General features: G+C 49.8%; 1 protein-coding gene across 3 annotated transcripts; it reads left to right on the top strand.

The window, feature by feature from the left end:
* Positions 1 to 22,679, top strand: METTL4 (methyltransferase 4, N6-adenosine). Of its 3 annotated transcripts, XM_032970724.2 has the most exons (9): positions 2 to 441; positions 2,343 to 2,650; positions 4,359 to 4,427; positions 5,013 to 5,586; positions 11,173 to 11,239; positions 11,606 to 11,780; positions 13,332 to 13,435; positions 16,017 to 16,093; positions 22,504 to 22,679. In XM_032970724.2, the coding sequence occupies exons 1-9, from the start codon at positions 186 to 188 to the stop codon at positions 22,650 to 22,652; spliced, it is 1,779 nt and encodes a 592-aa protein (XP_032826615.1). In that variant the 5' UTR covers positions 2 to 185; the 3' UTR covers positions 22,653 to 22,679. The 3 variants fall into 3 exon arrangements, with proteins under 3 accessions (XP_075930110.1, XP_032826615.1, XP_032826617.1); XM_032970726.2 differs by lacking the exon at positions 22,504 to 22,679 and having other exon boundaries at positions 5,013 to 5,536; positions 13,332 to 13,475; XM_076073995.1 differs by lacking the exons at positions 13,332 to 13,435; positions 16,017 to 16,093; positions 22,504 to 22,679 and adding an exon at positions 11,899 to 13,325 and having other exon boundaries at positions 1 to 441.
* Positions 22,680 to 23,322: the final 643 nt, after the last annotated feature.

The raw sequence follows: 23,322 nt of genomic DNA, 5'->3' as shown, positions 1-23,322 counted from the left end.
TACGGGTTTCACACGGACATAAGTGCGTGTCCCTACGTCACCGCCGGTGGCTCCACGTGCGTTAGCACAGCACCAGGGAAATCAAACTCAGCAATTCCTACTCAGGGTACAACAACAATAACAACAACAGCAACGCAATCATGCAATAACATAACATTGCTACGGCATTAACAATGCAATCGTAGATGCATGTGCAGCAGCAGCACAGTTGTTGTGTGGATGCAGTGGCATTACACTCGGATGGTCGACGCGAATGCTTGATGCACAAGTGGGAGATTGAAAACTCAGCCGGGAGATTGAAAACTCAGCCGAGAGTTTGCGGCGACTGTGCTCTGCTTCTTCGTGTCGTCGTACGGCCGCTGATGCAGATGCAGAGCAACGGCTACACTTTCACATTCAGGTGGTCAAGGGAGCAGACGGCCGCGTCAGGAGAAAGCGGAGGTAGTCGTGTTATCATCGCTGTGACGTCTCCTGCGTATTTTGTGGATCTCTCGGCATTGGCTTCGTTTGTCAAGTTGCACGGTCTCTTGTTCTGGATAAGGCGACCGTGATAACGCAGAACAGAAGAACCGCGTGACGTCTCAATGCCCTCCTGAGACAATTAATTGGCTCGTATGTTGTGGGGTAAATGTCGTGCGGTTTGCTCTTACAACACACCGATGTGCTGAACTGGTAACGAATTGACACGTTTTGTTTACGTGACGAACCTCACTAATTGGTGGTGGCGGGTTTAACGACATATTTATATTTACGCGATTTCACCCACAAACCTCTATTGTGGACCTCAATTTAAAGTCACAGCTGTTGCTCGACATCATCATTATCCACACGAAGAAGAGATATCTTTAGATGCACACTGATACCCATAGACTCGCACAGAAACCCATAGACTCACACGGAGATCTATCCTGTACATTCACATACAGAGCCGTAGACTCGGCATATATAGAGACCCATGGGCTCGCACTGCGGAACTTAAACGACGGATGCATCGCAGCGATGCCCTTCGCTCCTCCTGCGGCAATTATTTGGCTCATTAATCACCGCAACGTAAGGTTATATAAGCTATTGCCGCTGCACGTCAACCTCGGGCCCATACGAAGAAGTGCACAGTAATACGCACATTGCATTGCAATAATATTACATTCGCACAATTTTAATGCATTGGGTACAGCGGCAACATTTAATTAGTCATGAAATGCGGAGTAAATATCATGGCACTCATGCAATATACAGTGCTGCTGTACGTTATAAGTGATGCATCAGAACTATAGTAAGTAGTACAGTGATATATTGCATTAACATTACTTTGACAATCGAATGTGCAGTACAATCGTATTACATTATTTGCGCCCTGAGAACGATTGTTTAAGGGCGCTTTATGAATGTAAATTGTTATAATTATCTTAATTGGTCGTGGGCGGCACTACACGCCATTACCAACCCGCGCAGTGAAGTATGGTCGAACAAACCCCCACGACCAAAACCCAGTTGCCCGGGGAGGGCATTCATCTAGCAGTGGATTGACAAAGTGGCCGGAGGAAACAACAACAATCGCGACGGGATTGACGGTCCCGCTCGTTCCCATCAAAGTTTGCCACGCGTCGAATCATCTCCGGCTCATTTCTCTGACACATCTCTTTCGCTGTGTCGAGGGCATTTTCCTCGATATTGGATGGTGCCGTGGTGTTAATGGTTGGCACATTGTACTTGCAGTGCCGCCGAAGTGGTTGGTTGTTGAGGATGGTGCGAATTTCTTAAATCCCCCCCCCCCACCACCTCTGGTCCACCCTGTAGTATTATTAATGGGTAACACCAAAGTTGGATCAGCATGTCGTGTTTGATGGGGGGGGGGGGAAGCGGGGGTTACCCCCCACCAAACCCCCAACGTCTTCCAAGACGTCTGGCCAGCGTTGAAGAGGAGACCAAGGACCCCCAAAGAAGGGCACTCGAAATGTTCCTCCAGCAGAGGCACTTCTGTCGGCATGTTGAGCGAGCAAGCAATGGCAGGGTTGCACCTTTTAAACTAAGTGCATCATGGTGAGAAACTTGTACCGTTTGTACTCTTTGGTTCTATCGGGTAAAGTCACGTAGGTAAAAAATAACAAAAAATCACGACGTTTCGGCCACAACACAAGCGGCCTTCATCAGGTGAAGGGACGAGACTGTTCCCACACCATCACCTTCACCTGATGAAGGCCGCTTGTGTTGTGGCCGAAACGTCGTGATTTTTTATTTTATTTTTTACCTACCTGACTTTACCCAATAGAACCAAAGAGTATGGATCCTTGCAGTGACGAAAGCTTTAAATCTAGAATTGTACCGTTTGTCTTCCCTTCTAGGAATTCGCACGGGACAAAAGAAAACAAAACACCCCTACCCAGTGACCGCAGCGGACTCTGCAATGTCCATCGTCGCCGAGAGTGAATTCGGCTGGCTGCTGGATCACCTCGCCCACGTGAATTCGGCAGTGGAGAGCACGGCGGAGGCGGACAGCCTGGCTTCGGGGTTGCGGTTCAATGCGCAGTACTTTCACCAGCCGCGCCCCCACATCGCTGCCGGGGCCAGTGCGGACACTGTGGAGTGCGGCGAGAGGCAGGTGGAGGACGGAGGAGATGGGACCCTCGCGCTGCTGGGCAGTACCGCTAAGGTAGAATTCCAAGCCAGCGGAAAGTTCGAGGGCCAATGGCAGTATCAAATTCAGAAGCTGGACTTAATGGTGTGGGAACAATCCTTCACGGTCATGGGGGATGTTTGCCTTACTTTGTTTTGATCACTTTTTGTTGTTGTTTGTGCTTTTTGTTTTGGTGCCATTTCTTAATTTGTTTATTCATTTTTTGTATTTTGCTCGGTAACCGTAGGAGTTTTCATTTGCTCGGTATGTATGTGTGTGTGTTCGGCTTCTTTCGTGCCATACATAGCCAACCACGTATATGGGGATTTGGTCCTCATATAATTAATGTACAGCGTTGTGTGATGCTGTTGGCATGAATGACGCTATATAAAATGTATTATACAACAAATAACTCATTGATAAAATGCTACATTTTAATTAGCATCTAAGACGTTTATTTGAAACTCAGTAGTAACTCAAGAGAATGCAGCTTGGTATTTACAACTTAATAACAAAATGCATGACTACGGTTTAATCCTAACTTCTCATCGTCATCTTAATGGAGAGATTGAAGGCTGAGGCTCAATGGATATGGATGTCTGGAAGGATTTTCTGATGGGCTTGAAGCATTTATTTTGTTTATCTATAAAATTTACATTATTCCACATTCTTCAGTTTATTTACAGAACAATGACAACGCTAATGACGGGTTAGGTCTAGGTAATAGCTGACCGAACTAACCCATTTGCTCTGCAGTTTAGATTAATTGATCATGTATATATGGATGTCGAACTTCTTTTGCACCGTACGTAGCCAAACGCGCTAATCGGAGGTGCCAATCATGTGATGCTCCACCATTTGAGAGGGAAGGTCGTGGTGGTTTTATTTTGGCTAGACTGGGCCCCAACACATGAATGTGGAATTTCTACGACTGGGTTAGTATGAGCACCACGCAATACTCTGAGTATTTTGCCGGTCACATGTTATGATATTCGTTGTGTTGCTGAATTGTCCTCGCGTTCACACGTGGAATGTAATCCTCTCACGTGAAAATATTTTTTGCAAGATTACATTCCATGTACCGTGATGAGGAATGCTGCCATGGGCTAATGATTAGCATACTGAACTAGTGATCCAGAGTTAACTGGTTTGATAAGTTTTTATTTAAAGCTTTCGTGACTGCAGGGATTCATATTCTTGGTAAAGGCACGTAGAAGGGAAACAATAAAATAATACAATTTAAAACAATAAAATTCTCACGATGAAACGTATTATAAAATTCTCACGATGAAACGTATTATAAAATTCTCACGACGAAACGAAACGTCGTGATAATTTTATTGTTTTTATATTTTTATTATTTTATTGTTTCCCTTCTACGTGACTTTACCGAAAGAACCAAGAATATGGTTTGATAAGGTTAAAAACCCCCCTGCCTCTATCCACCCAACAGTATAAATAGTTACACCACAGTCATTTGGTGTAGTGAGGTAACGTGTGGCCAAATACCTCCTATTGTCGGCTCTCTAGTGCTCCCTCTCGTGGAGGATCTTCCGCAAGCAGTGGCGTGAGCGAGCAAATTGCAGGGCTGCACCTTTACCTATTTGAATATTTAATATTTTATGTTGTTTTTGCCTTGTAGTGTCACTATCTCGACTGATTGATTAACGAGTCAAAGGAATGTTGGGTTCGTGCATTTAAAAAAACGTAATTGAAAGTCGCTTTTTTCTCTCTTTTTTTGCAGAGAAAGCGCAAAAGAAAGAGGAACGACATGAATCAGGGGGAGATTGATGCCTTGGCTTACCACCAAACGGTAAGTTGTGTTTAACGGTAACATTCGGCGACAGCGACTGAATTTGCAAAAATATATTGTAAGGGAAACGTGACGGTACGCTATACGAAGTTAATTTGTAGAGTGCGTTGCTGTGTGAAATTTAGAAAATTCATTTTTTTGGAATGTATAAAACACACCGCACGTGTGTGATTGAACAAGTAAAAAAACGCATAATCCCCCTTACTCATGCGGTGACCTTGCACGCAATGTGGGAAGGTGTATCTCTCGGCAACTGCACGCTCACGCCACTGCTGGCGGAAGGGCCACCACTAGAGTGAGCTAGAAAGAGTTCCTCCGGTGGGTATTTGGTTTATACTTCAATGCTGGCCAGACATATTGGAAACAGCAGGAGTACCCACGCTTTACCCCACCACACATGACCGACCAATATATCTGTGCCTTACCCATTTATACGACTGGGTGCTCAGAGACGGTGGGCGGATTTAAGAAATTTGCCACTACCGCCCCGGGAGATTGAACCGGCATTCTCTGGATTGCAAGCCCAGTGTGCGAACCCAAAAAAAACACAAAAGTGTACGTCAAAAAATCTGCGTTTGGATTCAGATCAGAGATTTTGTGCTGGAGGGCTCGAGGAATCTCGTGGACCTGGGACGTCAACGGAATCTCCTTCTGCCTCGCACTCTGATTCCGGGCCCTGTCGAGCCGCCATCACCACGGCGACATTGTCCCGGCACGGACTACGTCCCCGCTGAGGAACACGAACCGCGACACGGCACCCAGCGCAACCACAGACTGGCTCCTGCCGCCGAGACGCCCAACGTGAAGGAATCGGGAGGTGCAGCGGCACCGTCAAGCCGTGCCGGGTGTCGCGACGTCTGCTGCCGCGCCTGTCGCGACGGAGCTGTCGCCGCGGAACCGGATCCGCTGGCCGAGCTGTGCGACGCCGACGAGGCCGTAGGAAGGGGGCGTCTGCCGGAGCGAGCGAGCGACGTACTGGTGCTGGAGGACACGGGAGCAGGGACGACAGAGCTGACGGCCAAGACGGCGGTGGGCCGCGTGGTGGAAAACCGGCGGCGGGGGCCGAGCGTCGTGGATTTTAACGGACACGAGTACGTGCTGCCGCCCAGGTGCAGCTTCCTCCTCTCTGACGTCGCTCGCCTAGAACCGCTGCTGCAGTGTAAGACGTCTCGTGCCGGCTTGTCTTGTCTCACGGGGACGAACCGTGGTGGTTTTAGCGGGGGGTGGGCGGGAGGGTGGTGCAGAATTTAAGTGTTCAGATGGCAGCGATCAGCTGGGTATCCGCAAATGAAAATATCTCAAATTGGCACGTACTGTGGAGTATTCAATAATTGGCAGGTAACAGGTACATCCATTGTTGTAGATTTTAGGCATCATGGATGAGAAGTTCACAACATTAAGATAACATCTATTTTTAATACTGCTTGTCTTAGTGCGGAAGCGGTGTCTTGTGTTTTTTGGGTTCTGGAGCGTATTATTCCGCGCAATGCCCAGCATTCAGCACGTACGCACGAAAGTGGTGATCTTGTATGAACAGGTGACCTTGAGAAAAATGTACATCTAGGACACCCATACCGTAAAGAGAGCCTGTAAGATCGGCGGTCTACCAGCATTTTTTCAAGCGAGCCTGACTGCCGATTGAGAACTGAATGTCGAAACTGGTTGAGTTCACTTGTGTTGAAAGCAATGCTGCTGAAATTATGCGTGCAGACGAGTCGCTTAAGAAATGCTTTAATTGTTTGTACGTGGAGAGAGATGAATATGTGCAGGAGACGTATGTCCTGCTTTATTAATTCTGTTATAAATAACTTCGGGGCAGCCTAAATCGGACGCCAGCAGCAGCTGGCAGCGCGGCGCAAATCGAGCCGCTCCACTCAGCTCCCGAAGAAGCTCGCAACAGGACGTGGACGCGAAACGTCGGTCGGTTCAACGTGTCGGAGATCATGTGGGTACAAACCCGCAGGCACATGGGGAGCGATTCAGGTTTACCGGGGCCGCTCCCAAGCCGACCGGGCTGAGTAATTCTGAGTAAATAAGAATGTGTCACGGATCGCAGACGCACATTCCCCCGTCGTCTCAGCAGGGGGGTTTGGAAACTTGGCTTGCGAACGTTTGCCAGGCGGCTCCTCGGTGGATTTCTATTTTTGGTCTCGCAAAGTGGCTCATGTTTGATCTCGATGTAGCTTCATCGCAGCCCTTCCGGAGTAAGTGTCGCATGCCGTGGGCGCCCTTGGAGTATTCAGGCATTGCCACACACGCACACACACACGCGCACGGCTGTCAAGAGCCACGCGTGGTGTGAGCTCACGCTATCAGTTTTCCATAATAGAGGTTTTTTTCGGGTTAGATCGCTGTAAATATATAAATGTGTCGTTAAACCCACCACCACCCGACACAGCCTACTAGTAAGGGTTGTCACGTAAACAGAACGTGGCCAATTCGTCACTAGTACAGCACTAACCGGTGTGTTGGAGAGCCAAGCCACAACATTTACATTCTGAGTACGACGTTTCGCCAGTAATTACAACTAGCTTCATCAGGCGACAGCCAGATTTGTGTAGAAGTCCACCTGTTTTGTTTCTTATATCGAGGCGTAGATGTGGTGACCACACTTCTGCGCTCTTGCGCTAAGTGGGGTGGGGGGGATTAATGAGCCAACATACGTTGTGCATGCGTATTATGCGAGCCCTTTGATCTTGTCCTTCCTGTCCATTGCGTGTATTAAAACAGCCTACCAACGGTAATCCCTATTGAAGTATAGTGCCCTTAATAGGCATGCATTTAAAAATGTACTATCCGAACGGTTAAAATGATTTTTTATTTCTTTACATTTTGATAGATTCTCGAATTAGTCTTGGCCAGTTGTAGCTAGTTTTGCACAGAACTTCAACATCAAAATCAATTGAGTGTCCTTGTTGGTACGCGTGTTCTTCTGCTACTGCTTACAGTTGTATTTGGGAGTATTTAATATTTCTCTGATGTTCTTTTGGTCTCGTGTTTTTCATTCGTCCTGTTTGCCCAACATAACATTTGCCACAAGTGCAGTTAATCCTGTACACACCTTTTGTTGATAGCTTCGGTAATACATTTTTGTACCAGATATTAATTTCTGTATTTTATGTACCGTGCCAAATCTGACTCGGATGTTTTGTTTTTCCAAACATTTGGCTAGTTTATCAGTTACTCCCGCATAATGCGCATGCATAATGTGCGTTGCCTCATTAATCCCCCCACCCCACTTAGCGCAAGAGTGCAGAAGGGTGGTCACCACATCTACGCCTCTATATAAGAAACAAAACAGGTGGACTTCTCCACAAATCTGGCTGTCGCCTGATGAAGCTAGTTGTAATTACTGGCGAAACGTCGTACTCAGATTGTAAATGTTGTGGCTTGGCTCTCCAACACACCGGTGTGCTGTACTAGTAACGAATTGGCATGTTCTGTTTACGTGACAACCCTTACTAGTTGGCTGTGTCGGGTGGTTGCGGGTTTAATGACACATTTATATATTTACGCGATCTAACCCAAAAAAAACTTATTATGGATGATATTGGTCGCGAAAGCCGACGTGTTAAGCTCTCTATTTTGTCGGTTCACCAGTCTCATGCACGGGCGGAGAGAATTGGCGCGCATTGAAAGCTGACGCGAATGGGGCCGTGGTTCGGGACTTTCGGTTGAAATGCGTTGCAGAGTCCGCGATCCATTCAACGGTGAATTGAAAAAAGGCAGCGTATCCGTTGTATGTAACCATATTGTTTTTTTTATTGTTAGATAAGACGCTGGTCTTTAAATGTCTCCATGGCCTTGCCCCACCTCATCTTACCTCTGATCTCCTTCCGTGTCCCCTCTCGTCCTCTTCATTCCAAATCTTCTCTCCGTCCCTTGTCCCTGTGCTCAATCCTGGTTTGGGTTCTTCCCCCTCCTTGCTCCCCTCCACTGGAATAAACTTTCCCCAGTAGAGTAAGCAGTCTCAGTCCTTCACCGCATTCCGTTCCTCTCCTCCAAAGCCTCACCACTTCTCTCTTTCCCCACTCGCTTCCTCTTCCCTACCCTTCGCTCCTCCACTCGATTTCGTCCCTCCCCCTTACCCTGCCATGATCCCCAAGTATGCCCCTCTATCGCCATCACTCATCTCTCAACCCTTTGCATGCTCCTGTCATCTAAATAATTCCGTTCTGTCACCATAAAAAAAAGATGTCAAGCGCCTTGAGTGAAGGCGCTCCATGAATACAAAAGAAAACAACAAATTTGCATTCGAACGCAGATTTGATTATCATGACGATCGCTGAGCACGGGCGCGAAACGCCGAACGGCCAGCAACATGCGGCACTATAAAATAGGACCGTTGAATAAAAGTGCGCCCTATTGTACGTCCCTTTTGGCAGTCACAGACACCCCGTGCCGAGTAAGCGTGATCAATCCGTGTGGGGTAGGTGATGACTTCTGCTGTGGGTGATGCCGTGTGTGGGCCGTGCACCCGGTACGTATGCACGTGGAGTGAGTCCAACGGAGTCGCAGACGTTGTTCCTTTTAGAGGCAAAACATGTATTTGTAACACGTAACACAAAGGGGTAACTGCCCCTTCACCAGATACAGCCTAGGGTGGTGATCACCCAGCTAACTACTCTATACGGAGGAGTTACTGCAACGAAGGGTCAGACCCTCACTTGGGTTTCCGACCACGTGGTTGCCTCATGGGACATAGAGCTTCCAGCTTGTAGGACGTAGAGCTTCCAGCTTGTAGGACGTAGAGCTTCCAGCTTGTAGGACGTAGAGCTTCCAGCTTGTAGATGTAGAGCTTCCAGCTTTGAGGACGTAGAGCTTCCAGCTTTGTAGATGTAGAGCTTCCAGCTTGTAGATGTTGAGCTTCCAGCTTGTAGGCTGTAGAGCTTCCAGCTTGTAGGACGTAGAGCTTCCAGCTTGTAGACGTAGAGCTTCCAGCTTTGAGGACGCGGAGCTTACAGCTTGTAGGACGTAGAGCTTACAGCTTGTAGGACGTAGAGCTTCCAGCTTGTAGGACGTAGAGCTTCAAGCTTGTAGGACGTAGAGCTTCCAGCTTGTAGATGTAGAGCTTACAGCTTGTAGGACGTAGAGCTTCCAGCTTGTAGATGTTGAGCTTCCAGCTTGTAGGACGTAGAGCTTCCAGTTTGTAGGACGTAGAGCTTCCAGCTTGTAGGACGTAGAACTTCCAGCTTGTAGGACGTAGAGCTTACAGCTTGTAGGACGTAGAGCTTACAGCTTGTAGATGTAGAGCTTCCAGCTTTGAGGACGTAGAGCTTCCAGCTTGTAGATGTAGAGCTTCCAGCTTGTAGATGTTGAGCTTCCAGCTTGTAGGCCGTAGAGCTTCCAGCTTGTAGGACGTAGAGCTTCCAGCTTGTAGGACATAGAGCTTCCAGCTTGTGGGACGTAGAGCTTCCAGCTTGTAGGACGTAGAGCTTCCAGCTTGTAGGACGTAGAGCTTCCAGCTTGTAGATGTAGAACTTCCAGCTTGTAGGACGTAGAGCTTCCAGCTTTGAGGACGCGGAGCTTACAGCTTGTAGGACGTAGAGCTTACAGCTTGTAGGACGTAGAGCTTCCAGCTTGTAGGACGTAGAGCTTCAAGCTTGTAGGACGTAGAGCTTCCAGCTTGTAGATGTAGAGCTTACAGCTTGTAGGACGTAGAGCTTCCAGCTTGTAGATGTTGAGCTTCCAGCTTGTAGGACGTAGAGCTTCCAGTTTGTAGGACGTAGAGCTTCCAGCTTGTAGGACGTAGAACTTCCAGCTTGTAGGACGTAGAGCTTACAGCTTGTAGGACGTAGAGCTTACAGCTTGTAGATGTAGAGCTTCCAGCTTTGAGGACGTAGAGCTTCCAGCTTGTAGATGTAGACCTTCCAGCTTGTAGATGTTGAGCTTCCAGCTTGTAGGCCGTAGAGCTTCCAGCTTGTAGGACGTAGAGCTTCCAGCTTGTAGATGTAGAGCTTCCAGCTTTGAGGACGTGGAGCTTCAGCTTGTAGGACGTAGAGCTTCCAGCTTGTAGGACGTAGAGCTTACAGCTTGTAGGACGTAGAGCTTCCAGCTTGTAGATGTAGAGCTTCCAGCTTTGAGGACGTAGAGCTTCCAGCTTTGTAGATGTAGAGCTTCCAGCTTGTAGATGTTGAGCTTCCAGCTTGTAGGCTGTAGAGCTTCCAGCTTGTAGGACGTAGAGCTTCCAGCTTGTAGATGTAGAGCTTCCAGCTTTGAGGACGTGGAGCTTCAGCTTGTAGAATTCAGCGACCCCGGTCCCTCTCAGGGACCCGCCTTATATCCCCCCATGGGTCGGGGCTGCTCCTCCCTTGGCCCCGCCCTCTTCTGGAGCCATCCAGCTCCCTCTCGATCCCTCTCGAGAGCTCTCCCCAGACACGTGATCACCCCCTAGTCCCCCTACCTGGGGGCCTCTCTGTGGACACTCCAGATCACGTGTCTGTAGGGTCAACCAGAGTGCCATGGCCTGGGGCAACCCTGCCCCTGGGCTGACACTCTCCCACTCCCCCTCGTGGGAGCCCGCACCACACGCTATGCGTGGTGCTCGCGCTATCCCAGCACACGCCAAGCCCCGCTAGGGCTGGTACTACACCCGCCTACGGGGTGTACGCGATGACGGTGCATCACGTGCCGTGGCCCTCTCAGGCCGGCCCCATACAGTGACATCCCCGATGTCACTACACACGCACGCAGGTATGCGCCGTTGACCCAGTGCTTTTCCCCTCGTGTGCTCCGTTGCTCTCAGATGGGACGTTCGATTTGATCGTTTTGGACCCGCCCTGGGAAAACAAGTCGGTCAAGAGGAGCAAAAGGTGTGCGAGCGCGCGTATGCGTATACGTTCGTTTGTACTTGAGGAGCGGTGGCACGGCTGTTTGCGCACTGCTTCAAACCCGGCGACCTGAGGAAGCAGTTCTGTATGGGCTGCATGATGAAAGCCAACTAAACTGGGACTGGCTGCAGTGTGGAGTTGCAGCTAATGACAAATCAGCATTGCATTGTGGAGCGCGAGTTTCAGTTTGCCTTTCAACTTGAATAATTGGAAGGTTGTCTCCAAAAAAAAAGAAAATGCCCCACCCCACAAACCACTCGTCGTTGGCGGAATGCAGAACGTCCACTCGTGTTGCTGCTGCCGCCGCTGCTGCTGCGATGACAAAACCGCACCGCCGCGTTCCGACAGGTACCGTGCGCTGCCAGAGTGGCAGATCGCGCGGCTGCCGGTGCCGGCGTTGGCATCTCCGGGCTGCCTCGTCCTCACCTGGGTCACCAACCGCCAGAGGCTCCTGCAGTTCGTCAAGCGGGAGCTGTACCCGTCGTGGCGCGTGAGCGACGCCGTGGAGTGGCACTGGGTCAAGGTGAATGGACGGACTCGGCGATGGTGGACGGTGGTTACCGAGCCTGCGTCAGAATGTTGGTGTTTCTTACTGGAGGAATCCGGGGAGTTGTGAAGCTTTTTCCCCCCCCCCCCCACAGATGTCCGGTAAGGGGCGGGTCGGCAATTTACAACAACAATACGGAAAACGATAGGAGTGCAAATTCGAGAAAATGTAAGTCGCCAAAAAAATGAAGTACAAATTGCATAAGTACATGAATTTCTGCCGATTTTTCAACAATAAATGCAATATTCTTAGCTCTTTCGGTAAAGTCACGTTGAAGGGAAACAATAAAATGTATATATAACAATAAAATAATAAAATATATATAACACAAAACTTCTCACGACGTTTCGACCATAACACAAACGGTCGCCATCAGGTGTGAAAAACCTGGTCGAAACGTGAGAATTTTGATTGTTTTATATATTTTATTATTTTATTGTTTCCCTTCAACGTGACTTTACCGAAAGAGCTAAGAATATGAATCACTGCAGTCACGAAAGCTTTAAATCAAAATAAATGCAATCTTTGGTAAGACAACAATGCAGCAAATATAGTCCCAGACCACACCGAGACAAGGCACAGTCAACAGCAATGGCTTATCATGTGTGGGAATTTATATTAGCAGCCAAATACTCTGAACTCGTGTTTCTAAATGTGGATGGAAAAACCGGAGGACCCGGAGAAAAATCCACGCGACCACGGGGAGAGAGAGACACGCAAACTCCAAATATACAGCGGGCGACGGGGTCGGGATCGAACCCACGACCTCCTGCATACCAGGCGAGAGAGACAACATCTCGCCAGCGCAGTGCATGCTGGGTGGCCGTGCCTTCTTGAGCGCCGCTCCTAGGGACCTGCAAGGCCTTGCCAGCTGTGGTCTCGGTGCGCTCGGAGTATCCGTAGCTGACCTGCCCATGCTGGATATCTGTGAAAAAGAGCTTCACAGATCATCCGATTCCTCCTGCAGTCTCGGTAATGATTCCGATTTTGGCTCCGGAGGGAATGCGGAACTCACTACCTCCCCCATTGCTTCCCCTTACGTGCACTGTATCTTTCTGTGTTTTACCCACTTTTATCTTTGAAAAAAATGGGTTTAACACGTAGGCTTTCACATCTCTGGCTGTCGCCTGATGAGCCTCGTAATTACCAGTGAAACGTCGAAGCTCGAATTGTAAATGTTGTGGGCTTGCTGTCCAACACAGGTGTGCTGAACCAGTGACGAATCGGCACGTTTTGTTTATGCGACAGATCTCAGTAATTGCCTGTGTGGCGGGTTTAACGACACATTCATGTTTACGAGATCCAACCTAAAAACAACCTCTGTTATGGACTTGGAAAATTAGTTCGTACAATGTTTTGATGCCCCCATTGAGTGAGGGTGGTGTTTATTACATTCGAAATAAAACCTTTAAACCTGTTCAAATGAAAATGTAAAAAAAAACGACCCACGCTGTGAGCGCTAACGTAAGCCCCCTCCTCCCCCAATGCGTCCCCGCGCGACGCATTGGGTCGCTCTCCCACGCGTAGGTGACGAGCCACGGGGAGTTCGTCTTCCCGCTGGACTCGCCGCACAAGAAGCCGTACGAGACGCTGGTGCTGGGACGGGTCGCAGCGACGCCAGACATGGAGCGGTACTCGCAAACCCACAGAAACCCGTGTGAAATTACCGCCGTAAGAAGTTATTATGACAAAAATATTTATTAAAAAACATTTTTTTTTTTAATTAAAACTCTTTAACGCGAGTCCGCTACAAAGCGACGATCACCGAGCGGAGGGGGGGATTGAAAAAGTTCCGCGACGCGCAGCCCGAGTTCGGCACGGCGAGGGACCCCAATGAAGGGGGGTCCAAACTGGGCTCACGGACGTAAGGTTCCCAGTAGAGTACGATCTCGACGAATTGTTTTCACAGCGCCGGTGGTGATGTCGGCTTTGCAATTGGACGATTCGCAATTGAGCTGCTCGAATTGCAATAAATGTCTTATTGGACGATACTGCTCAACTTAAAGCTCTCGTGGCCGCAGGAATTCATATTCTTTGGGTCTCTCGGTAAAGTCACGCAGATAGGTTCGAATAAGATAACGAAAAATAACAAAAAGCTACGACGTTTCGATCGCAACACAAGCGTTCGTCATCGGGAAGAAAATAAAAAAAAAACGCTCGTGTTGCGATCGAAACGTCGTCCTTTGTTGTTAATTTTTCGTTATTTTCTTTGAACCTATCTACGTGACTTTACCGAAAGACCCAAAGCAGACGATACTATGTATTGCCTTGAAAGGAAAACAAAAATATCGCAAGTTAGTAAGTAATCGGCAACGTTCTGGACAATCGCTATTGCCCAGAATGTTGCCTTTTGTATATTTCGGGCAATGGGCCCTCCCTGCGTAGTGCTGTTACCGTAACTCTGCTGGGGTGCGCTATTTACCACGCTGGCGCTTACAACGCGGCGGTCGCCGCCTCGATTTGATCTCCCGGCGGGGCAGTTGAAACAGGGCCTCTGCCCGCCCAGCAGCATACAATGGGTTCACCGCAGTCGATCGGCAGGTCCACGCGTGGTGGGGAACAGCGTGGGTACTCCCCACCTCTTCTGAGATGTCTTGGCAGCGTGGAAGAGTAGGCCAATTGCTCTCGGTAGGGACGCTCGTGAGCTCCCTCTCGTGGGAGACTCTTTTACCAGCAGTGGTGTGAGCCAGCAACTACAGGACTGCACCTTTATCTTTTTTAATAAATTGAGTGGTGATTTTCGTTTGTTCCATCAACGGCACTTTTCTAGGTCTGGATTACAGATACACGTAGCCGAATTGTAAATGTTGTGGGTTTACTCTCCAACACACAACCGGCGTGCTGTACTAGTAACGAATTGGCACGTTCTGTTTATGCGACAAACCTTACTAATTGGCTGCGTCGGGCGGTGGCTGGTTTAACGACACATTTTTTTACACGATTTAACCCAAAAACCTTTATTATGGACACATAGCCACTGCGAACCAGTCATTTGCGTAGTTTCTAATGACGAACACTGCATGGCATGCAAGTCGACAAGACATTATTTGCCGGTAAAAAAAAAGAGCTGAGAATGAACACAAAGTTATAATAATTTGCCTGTGGACCTTTGCTGTCCATGGCGTTTAACATTTCAGAGCTTTTGGCAACGTGAGACAAGTAATATATTTATATTTTAAATGGCGTTTATTTGTGGCCCATAATTCGAAAGCTCGTTGTACCTCGGGGTGCTCTTGGCAGACTTGGAGGGTAATTCACATTTCAGTTAATTTAGTTTCAGTTCATGTATTAGGTATAGCCCTGTGAGCCATTCGGCTCTTGAATCGGGTGCAACCACAACAAACAAAAACATGAACAAGAAAACATCTTAAAGTGACTACGCGCAACAGAAAAATCCAGGAAAAAACAGCAAACTCTTCCAGAAAAAGCACCGTATATCAATTCTGTGTGCAAAAATCCCAGTGGGATGCAAAGTCAAACAATAACAACCATAAGAAAATTTTGATTAAAGTTATCAATCTAACTCTGTACAACAACAAACAAATAGGGATAATCCAAAACGTTTTCGAAATCACCAAAATAAAGCTATAAAAACAACGTAACAGTTATCACAGGAACTGTGATTCAAATTTAACAATAAACGATATACATAACATGTACGACCAAACTTTACAGACAACTGGCAGCATGAGTCATTCCATAACAGGAGTATCAACATTTTTCAATGCACCTTTAAACATCAGCACACTATAATCAAAACTCAAGATCATACTTTGCAGCGGTCATCCGGAGCGATACATTTGATTTCAGGCCACTGAATAGCAGTGGCAGCTAGGGGTGTACAACTCCCCTAGTGCAGTTTTGAGTGAAGGTCTCACAGGTAGTGATCCAAGTTGCAGTTTATTAGCGATAGCATTCCAGACCCTGGGGGCATCAATAGCAAAGGCCCTTCCTCCAGTTTTTGTACGCAATAGGGAATGTGAAGCTGGTAAATGAGCGAAGAACCTTATGTCACATTTGTTCTTTGAAACAGTGAGGAGATCCAGCAGGTAGTCTGCTGAATTTTTTGTAAGTACATCGTGAATAAATAAGATCTGATGCACAAGCCGTCGATCATCTTTCACCAAAGATCGTGTGTAAGTGTAATGCTGGCAATGTCATCGTTGACGACTGATTTTACTTCATCCTCTCGATGTTTTCTTTTTTTTTAAGTCTCCCAGAACTCCCCACGCGGAAGCTCCTGGTCAGCGTGCCCAGCATCCTTCACTCCCAGAAGCCTCCGCTGCTGAGTGAGTGAGGCATCTAAAATTTCACCCTTCGAGCCCCTGCTATGGTTTGTGTGTTTTCTGATGGCCGACTGTGTTTGTAAACGATCCGTCAATTCGGAAATTTAAATCGATCCCTGTGCTCGCAACGCGTCCACTGAGTTAACTGTGTAAAAGTCTTATTTACCAATGTTTCCGCAAATGATACGCTCGTGGTAAACGTTAGACTGAACCAACGAGACTACATACCGCAAAAACTGCATACGAAGTAATACATTCACAATTATATGTCAATTCATGGCTTGATGGAGGCCTCCCTATGCCGTGTAAGGCTGTTCATACTTCACCACGCTGGTTAGTGTGGGTTGCTGAAGAGAGGGGAGAGGTTTAGGACCGGTTCAGACATCGCTGCTCACCCACCGATGTTAACTGTGGCCAGGAATTGGACTCGAATTGCCGGGATTTAGCGCAGTGCACTAACCACTGTGAACTGCGCTCTGAAGAACCCAGCGATCACAGAGAGAGAGAGCTTACAAGACATAAGTTATAAAGGAGTTGGTTGTAAATAAGACCCCGGGAGAAATAATTCGGGAATTTAATCGTGTGACCCAGAATCATAATTGTCCTACGAGTTGCATGCTGTCTGGATCGTCACGTGCCTATGTGGACGCACGTCAGATCGCTGAACCGATTGTCGTTTTTGGCGATGACGATGACGACGACGATGAGGTGTCCGTCAGCGTAGTGGCACGAGACGTCAGACACGTACACACTGGTACGTGTCGGTTGTCAAATGTCACGCTCCGGCTCTCTCCTCGCATGAGTCCAAAGTAAGCCGAATGCGCAGGACCCTGCCGGAGAAGAGTATTTGAGACTCAGGCCCTCCCTGGGTAAACATGCTGCATCGTCGTTGTTGTTGTTGTTTACCAAGCTGTGCATGCGCTTCTTAAATCACGCTGTCAGATTCAGTGAGACGTGCCACTTTAATAATCATCACGGTAGCAGCAGGCTTTCCTTAATAACACACTGTTACTGATATTTCCCCACCGGCATGAAAAAAAAAATCGGCAAATTAGATTAATAGATACATCTTGCATAGGTAGCTAATTAGTATAAATAGCTTGTGTGGGTTTACACAAAAAGAAAGAAAAAAATACAAAAAAGAGCGTTTGCCAGTGTTGAGAGTGGTGCTGTAATGCGGTTCATTTGATTTGCTCTTCACTAAATAATAAATACAAGAGTGGGGTGGAGTGGTGGCGCAGTGGTTAGCGCGAGCACACGATGAACCCTGCGACCCAAGTTCGATTCCCAACCACTGCTAACATGAGAAGCGAGTGATATCTGAACCGCTCCTGGTTTCTCCCACCCCGCCCCACTGCCAAACTTGAACAAATCTGTACTGACCAGTGTGGTGAAGTATGTCCAAACAACTCCCATTACTGCCATTTCATGGGGGGGGGGCTTCATCCAGCAGTGTATTGACAAAGGCCTGTAAGTTTTTCCCGCTTATTGTATTATTTTAGTGGAAGATTATCCTGCCGAGTGGCCAAGTGGTAAGAGCATGTGGCTCACGATCGGAAGATCGCGAGTTCAAATCCCGGTCAAAGGTCGACTCAATCCATCTTCCCTTCAGGATCCATACAGTTACAGTTGATCATCGATTATCCGGCTTGCGATTATCCGCTTTCTAACATCATCTGGCAGTCCGGGCCATTCCGGTGAAACCGGCAAAACCGCTCCAAAGGCTGTAACCAGTCCAGCCATCATCACCATGTGCGTGACAATAAAAGTAGCTATGCTTGATTTCAGTGTTAAATATTATATACAGTACGTTATACACTACATACAACTTAAACAATGGAAATACTGCACGTATATACGTCACCCCATGCAGAGTTTTCGAGATTGGAGTGGTATTGTACAGTAAATACAGTAACTTTTTAAAATAGGGTATATATTTTTGTCTACGTGTATGTTTATTTATGGCAATTTCATCGAGTAAACACATTTAAAACACACAAAAAATTGTAACAACACCATAAAACTTGTCATACAAGAATGTGCAACAATAAGTTATTAATAATTAGCGATTTTCCGGTGTTTTTCAAAATCCACCATAGGAATTTGTCATTGCAACGGGGGATAGCTTTAATCTATTTCGAGTGTTAAGATTACAGGTGGGAGGGGGGGGGTACCATCGTTTGTATTCAACGCAGAAACAGGTTGGCGACGCCAGGGGCCGTTGACGCGACTTCGGACGCACGTTTCAGGCCCTTCAGACGCACGTTTCAGGCCGATCAGACGCACGTTTCAGGCCCTTCAGACGCACGTTTCAGGCCCTTCAGACGCACGTTTCAGGCCCTTCAGACGCACGTTTCAGGCCCTTCAGACACACGTTTCAGGCCCTTCAGACGCACGTTTCAGGCCCTTCAGACGCACGTTTCAGGCCCTTCAGACGCACGTTTCAGGCCCTTCAGACGCACGTTTCAGGCCCTTCAGACGGACGTTTCAGGCCCTTCAGACGCACGTTTCAGGCCCTTCAGACGCACGTTTCAGGCCCTTCAGACGCACGTTTCAGGCCCTTCAGACGCACGTTTCAGGCCCTTCAGACGCACGTTTCAGGCCCTTCAGACGCACGTTTCAGGCCCATCAGACGCACGCTTCAGGCCCTTCAGACGCACGTTTCAGGCCCTTCAGACGCACGTTTCAGGCCCTTCAGACGCACGTTTCAGGCCCTTAGGACGCACGTTTCAGGCCCTTCAGACACACGTTTCAGGCCCTTCAGACGCACGTTTCAGGCCCTTCAGACGCACGTTTCAGGCCCTTCAGACGCACGTTTCAGGCCCTTCAGACGCACGTTTCAGGCCCTTCAGACGGACGTTTCAGGCCCTTCAGACGCACGTTTCAGGCCCTTCAGACGCACGTTTCAGGCCCTTCAGACGCACGTTTCAGGCCCTTCAGACGCACGTTTCAGGCCCTTCAGACGCACGTTTCAGGCCCTTCAGACGCACGTTTCAGGCCCATCAGACGCACGCTTCAGGCCCTTCAGACGCACGTTTCAGGCCCTTCAGACGCACGTTTCAGGCCCTTCAGACGCACGTTTCAGGCCCTTAGGACGCACGTTTCAGGCCCTTCAGACGCACGTTTCAGGCCCTTAGGACGCACGTTTCAGGCCCATCAGACGCCCGTTTCAGGCCCTTCAGACGCACGTTTCAGGCCCATCAGACACACGTTTCAGGCCCTTCAGACGCACGCTTCAGGCCCTTCAGACGCACGTTTCAGGCCCTTCGGACGCACGTTTCAGGCCCTGCAGACGCACGTTTCAGGCCCTTCAGACGCACGTTTCAGGCCCTTCAGACGCACGTTTCAGGCCCATCAAACGCACGCTTCAGGCCCTTCAGACGCACGTTTCAGGCCCTTCAGACGCACGTTTCAGGCCCTTCAGACGCACGTTTCAGGCCCATCAGACGCACGTTTCAGGCCCTTCAGACGCACGTTTCAGGCCCATCAGACGCACGTTTCAGGCCCTTCAGACGCACGCTTCAGGCCCTTCGGACGCACGTTTCAGGCCCTTCAGACGCACGTTTCAGGCCCTTCAGACGCACGTTTCAGGCCCTTCAGACGCACGTTTCAGGCCCATCGGACGTAGGTTTCAGGCCCTTCGGACGCACGTTTCAGGCCCATCGGACGTAGGTTTCAGGCCCTTCGGACGCACGTTTCAGGCCCTGCAGACGCACGTTTCAGGCCCTTCGGATGCACGTTTCAGGCCCTTCAGACGCACGCTTCAGGCCCTTCAGACACGCTTCAGGCCTTCAGACGCACGTTTCAGGCCCATCAGACGCACGTTTCAGGCCCTTCAGATGCATGTTTCAGGCCCTTCGGACGCACGTTTCAGGCCCATCGGACGTAGGTTTCAGGCCCTTCGGACGCACGTTTCAGGCCCATCAGATGCACGTTTCAGGCCCTTCAGACGCACGTTTCAGGCCCTTCGGACGCACGCTTCAGGCCCTTCAGACGCACGTTTCAGGCCCTTCAGACGCACGTTTCAGGCCCTTCAGACACGCTTCAGGCCTTCAGACGCACGTTTCAGGCCCTTCGGACGCACGTTTCAGGCCCTTCAGACGCACGTTTTAGGCCCTTCAGACGCACGTTTCAGGCCCTTCAGACGCACGTTTCAGGCCTTTCAGACACGCTTCAGGCCTTCAGACGCACGTTTCAGGCCCTTCGGACGCACGTTTCAGGCCCTTCGGACGCACGTTTCAGGCCCTTCAGACGCACGTTTCAGGCCCTTCAGACGCACGTTTCAGGCCCTTCAGACGCACGTTTCAGACCCTTCAGACACGCTTCAGGCCTTCAGACGCACGTTTCAGGCCCTTCGGACGCACGTTTCAGGCCCTTCGGACGCACGTTTCAGGCCCTTCGGACGCACGTTTCAGGCCCTTCAGACACACGTTTCAGGCCCATCAGACGCACGTTTCAGGCCCTTCAGACGCACGTTTCAGGCCCTTCGGACGCACGTTTCAGGCCCTTCAGACGCACGTTTCAGGCCCTTCAGACGCACGTTTCAGGCCCTTCAGACGCACGTTTCAGGCCTTTCAGACACGCTTCAGGCCTTCAGACGCACGTTTCAGGCCCTTCGGACGCACGTTTCAGGCCCTTCGGACGCACGTTTCAGGCCCTTCGGACGCACGTTTCAGGCCCTTCAGACGCACGTTTCAGGCCCTTCAGACGCACGTTTCAGGCCCTTCAGACACGCTTCAGGCCTTCAGACGCACGTTTCAGGCCCTTCGGACGCACGTTTCAGGCCCTTCGGACGCACGTTTCAGGCCCTTCGGACGCACGTTTCAGGCCCTTCAGACGCACGTTTCAGGCCCATCAGACGCACGTTTCAGGCCCTTCAGACGCACGTTTCAGGCCCTTCGGACGCACGTTTCAGGCCCTTCAGACGCACGTTTCAGGCTCTTCGGACGCACGTTTCAGGCCCATCAGAAGCACGTTTCAGGCCCATCAGACGCACGTTTCAGGCCCTTCAGACGCACGTTTCAGGCCCTTCAGACGCACGTTTCAGGCTCTTCGGATGCACGTTTCAGGCCCTTCAGACGCACGTTTCAGGCCCTTCAGACGCACGTTTCAGGCCCTTCGGACGCACGTTTCAGGCCCTTCGGACGCACGTTTCAGGCCCTTCGGACGCACGTTTCAGGCCCTTCAGACGCACGTTTCAGGCCCTTCAGACGCACGTTTCAGGCCCATCAGACGCACGTTTCAGGCCCTTCAGACGCACGTTTCAGGCCCTTCGGACGCACGTTTCAGGCCCTTCGGACGCACGTGGTTAATCGTTAGCGTGAGCGCGAGGTGGCACTTTCGGCTCGGACGTAACGCGTCAGGCGATTGGCGCCGTAATTGAGATGGAAATAATTTGTTCACCCTTGCTCCGTAAGGGAGAAATTCGCGTAAAACACCGCGGTGGCGTTGGACGTACACGGACAACAACTGACTCCGTTGATCCACTCTGGAAGTGGTGACGTTTCATTAGCTTTCTGCCAATGTCAAAAGCAGTGACTTTGTCAATAAGCCAAGTTTCAAACAATTAGTAAATCTTTCCTTATCTGAAAATAGAGCGCGGTGTTAGCGTTGTGATCTAAATAAAATGATCTCATGAATATTATCAACATCCAGTCACTCTAAATGGAGTCTATAAAATGAGTACCACGTTGTTGGAAGTCAGTGGTGGTTGGCCTATGGTGAGGTGTTTGCCCCCACCATAGGAATGTGGAATTACTACTGCTTGGCTCAAAGCTGCAGACGGAGATGAGAAAGAGAGACACTTTGACATTGTCCAAAAGATGCCAAATAACATTTTAATTGCCTTATTCTTCATGGTTTTCAACCACAGCTCAAACACATGGTCTTCATAACACGTTACCCTTGACACCCTCCGTTGTGTTTTCACGTTCCGCTTGTTGCTCGGCACGATGCCCGACGTTTTGCTGCACTTGCCGGGGGCATTTTCCGGAAACCACTCCCGGCACGTGGGTCGAAACGTCGGACATTGGGCCGAACAACACGCGGCGCAACCCAGAAACACAACGGAGGGTTGTTACAGCGGCACAACTACAAAAACCTACTCGGTCATCCTTAGCGCTCTTGCCTCCAAGCAGTGTCCATTAGAGGTTTTAATGTTTTAACTTGATAATGAAATAATAATTACGACGATAATTTTTAGACCCTTTGAAGGATAAATTGCTTGTCGAGACTCATTAAGTACACTTCTGCTCGCGTTGCTTTGACAAATTCCTCATTTGAGTCGTTTCGGTGAGGCACATTCGGTTCGTATTACGCGCGCCTGGTTAATACGCGCGCTCATTTATTTATTAGGCCTTGCGTTTCCGTTTTATTTGTTTATTTCCCCCGCTTTGTAATTTTCTCTCTCGCAGACGTGTTGAGACCCTTCCTGGCGCCCTCTGCTCGGCGCCTCGAGCTGTTTGCGCGCAATCTCCACCCGGGATGCACCAGCTGGGGCAACCAAGTGCTCAAATATCAGCATCTGCGGCACTACACGCGCGCGTCTCCCTCGCGCAAATAATGCCTGGGGCTGTGGGGTGGGGCGGAGGGGCGGCTTCGTGGGGGGGGGGGGGTCATGGTGGGTTTTTGGGGGAGGATCGGCACTGGCTGGGTAAAAGGGGGGCGGGGGCGGCGGGGGGTGGGGGCAATGAGCAGGGGCGAAACGGGATCGGTGTGGACGCGGGGGCAAGGAGGCGTCGCAGCAAGAGAAACAGCTGACGGGGGACGAGAGGCGAAATTAACTCGGGCGAGCGAGAGAAGGGAAGGGAAGCTGAGGGGGAGGCGGCAGCGGCAGCAGCGGCGGCAGCAGCAGCAGCAGCGACACCGCAGAGCCCGGAGGGCACGGCCGTGCAGGAGCGGCTGCGGAGAATGAAATAAACGGCAGAGATTGGCGGGGGGGGGGGGGGGGTGGGAGGCCTTTACTCAGTAATGGGAAGTTGCAGGCCGACAACAACAACAGCAGCAGCAGCATGAGCTGGGTTGGATGGGGGGGTGGGGGGGGCGGGAGTTCGCATGACCCTGCTTACGACTGTCGCGGCCGTGATTCTCGCTTAATCCGCCCCCCTCCCCTACTCCCCCCCCCATCCCGCCGTGGCGCCCGCCCGCGGCCCGGCCTGGTGGTGCGTCCTGCGCCGTCGCGAGGCTCGGGGAAGGGATGCACCAAAGGGCGCTTCACAATTAAGTCTCCGCTT

This window comes from Petromyzon marinus, chromosome 44, assembly GCF_048934315.1.
Source record: "Petromyzon marinus isolate PM22_M1 ecotype Great Lakes invasive population chromosome 44, UKy_Petmar_22M1.pri1.0, whole genome shotgun sequence".
Lineage (NCBI taxonomy): Eukaryota > Metazoa > Chordata > Hyperoartia > Petromyzontiformes > Petromyzontidae > Petromyzon > Petromyzon marinus.
The sequence above is the reverse complement of the archived record's forward strand: the minus strand, read 5'-3'. Positions and strand labels throughout refer to the sequence as shown.

What these genes read in the sequence shown, in the direction of transcription:
- METTL4 (XM_032970724.2), top strand. Translation starts at nt 186, where the DNA reads ATGCATGTGCAGCAGCAGCACAGTTGTTGTGTGGATGCAGTGGCATTA. An exon ending in TGGAGTGGCACTGGGTCAAG is followed by an intron (nt 11,781 to 13,331) that starts GTGAATGGACGG and finishes TCCCACGCGTAG; the next exon opens with GTGACGAGCCACGGGGAGTT. An exon ending in CCAGAAGCCTCCGCTGCTGA is followed by an intron (nt 16,094 to 22,503) that starts GTGAGTGAGGCA and finishes TCTCTCTCGCAG; the next exon opens with ACGTGTTGAGACCCTTCCTG.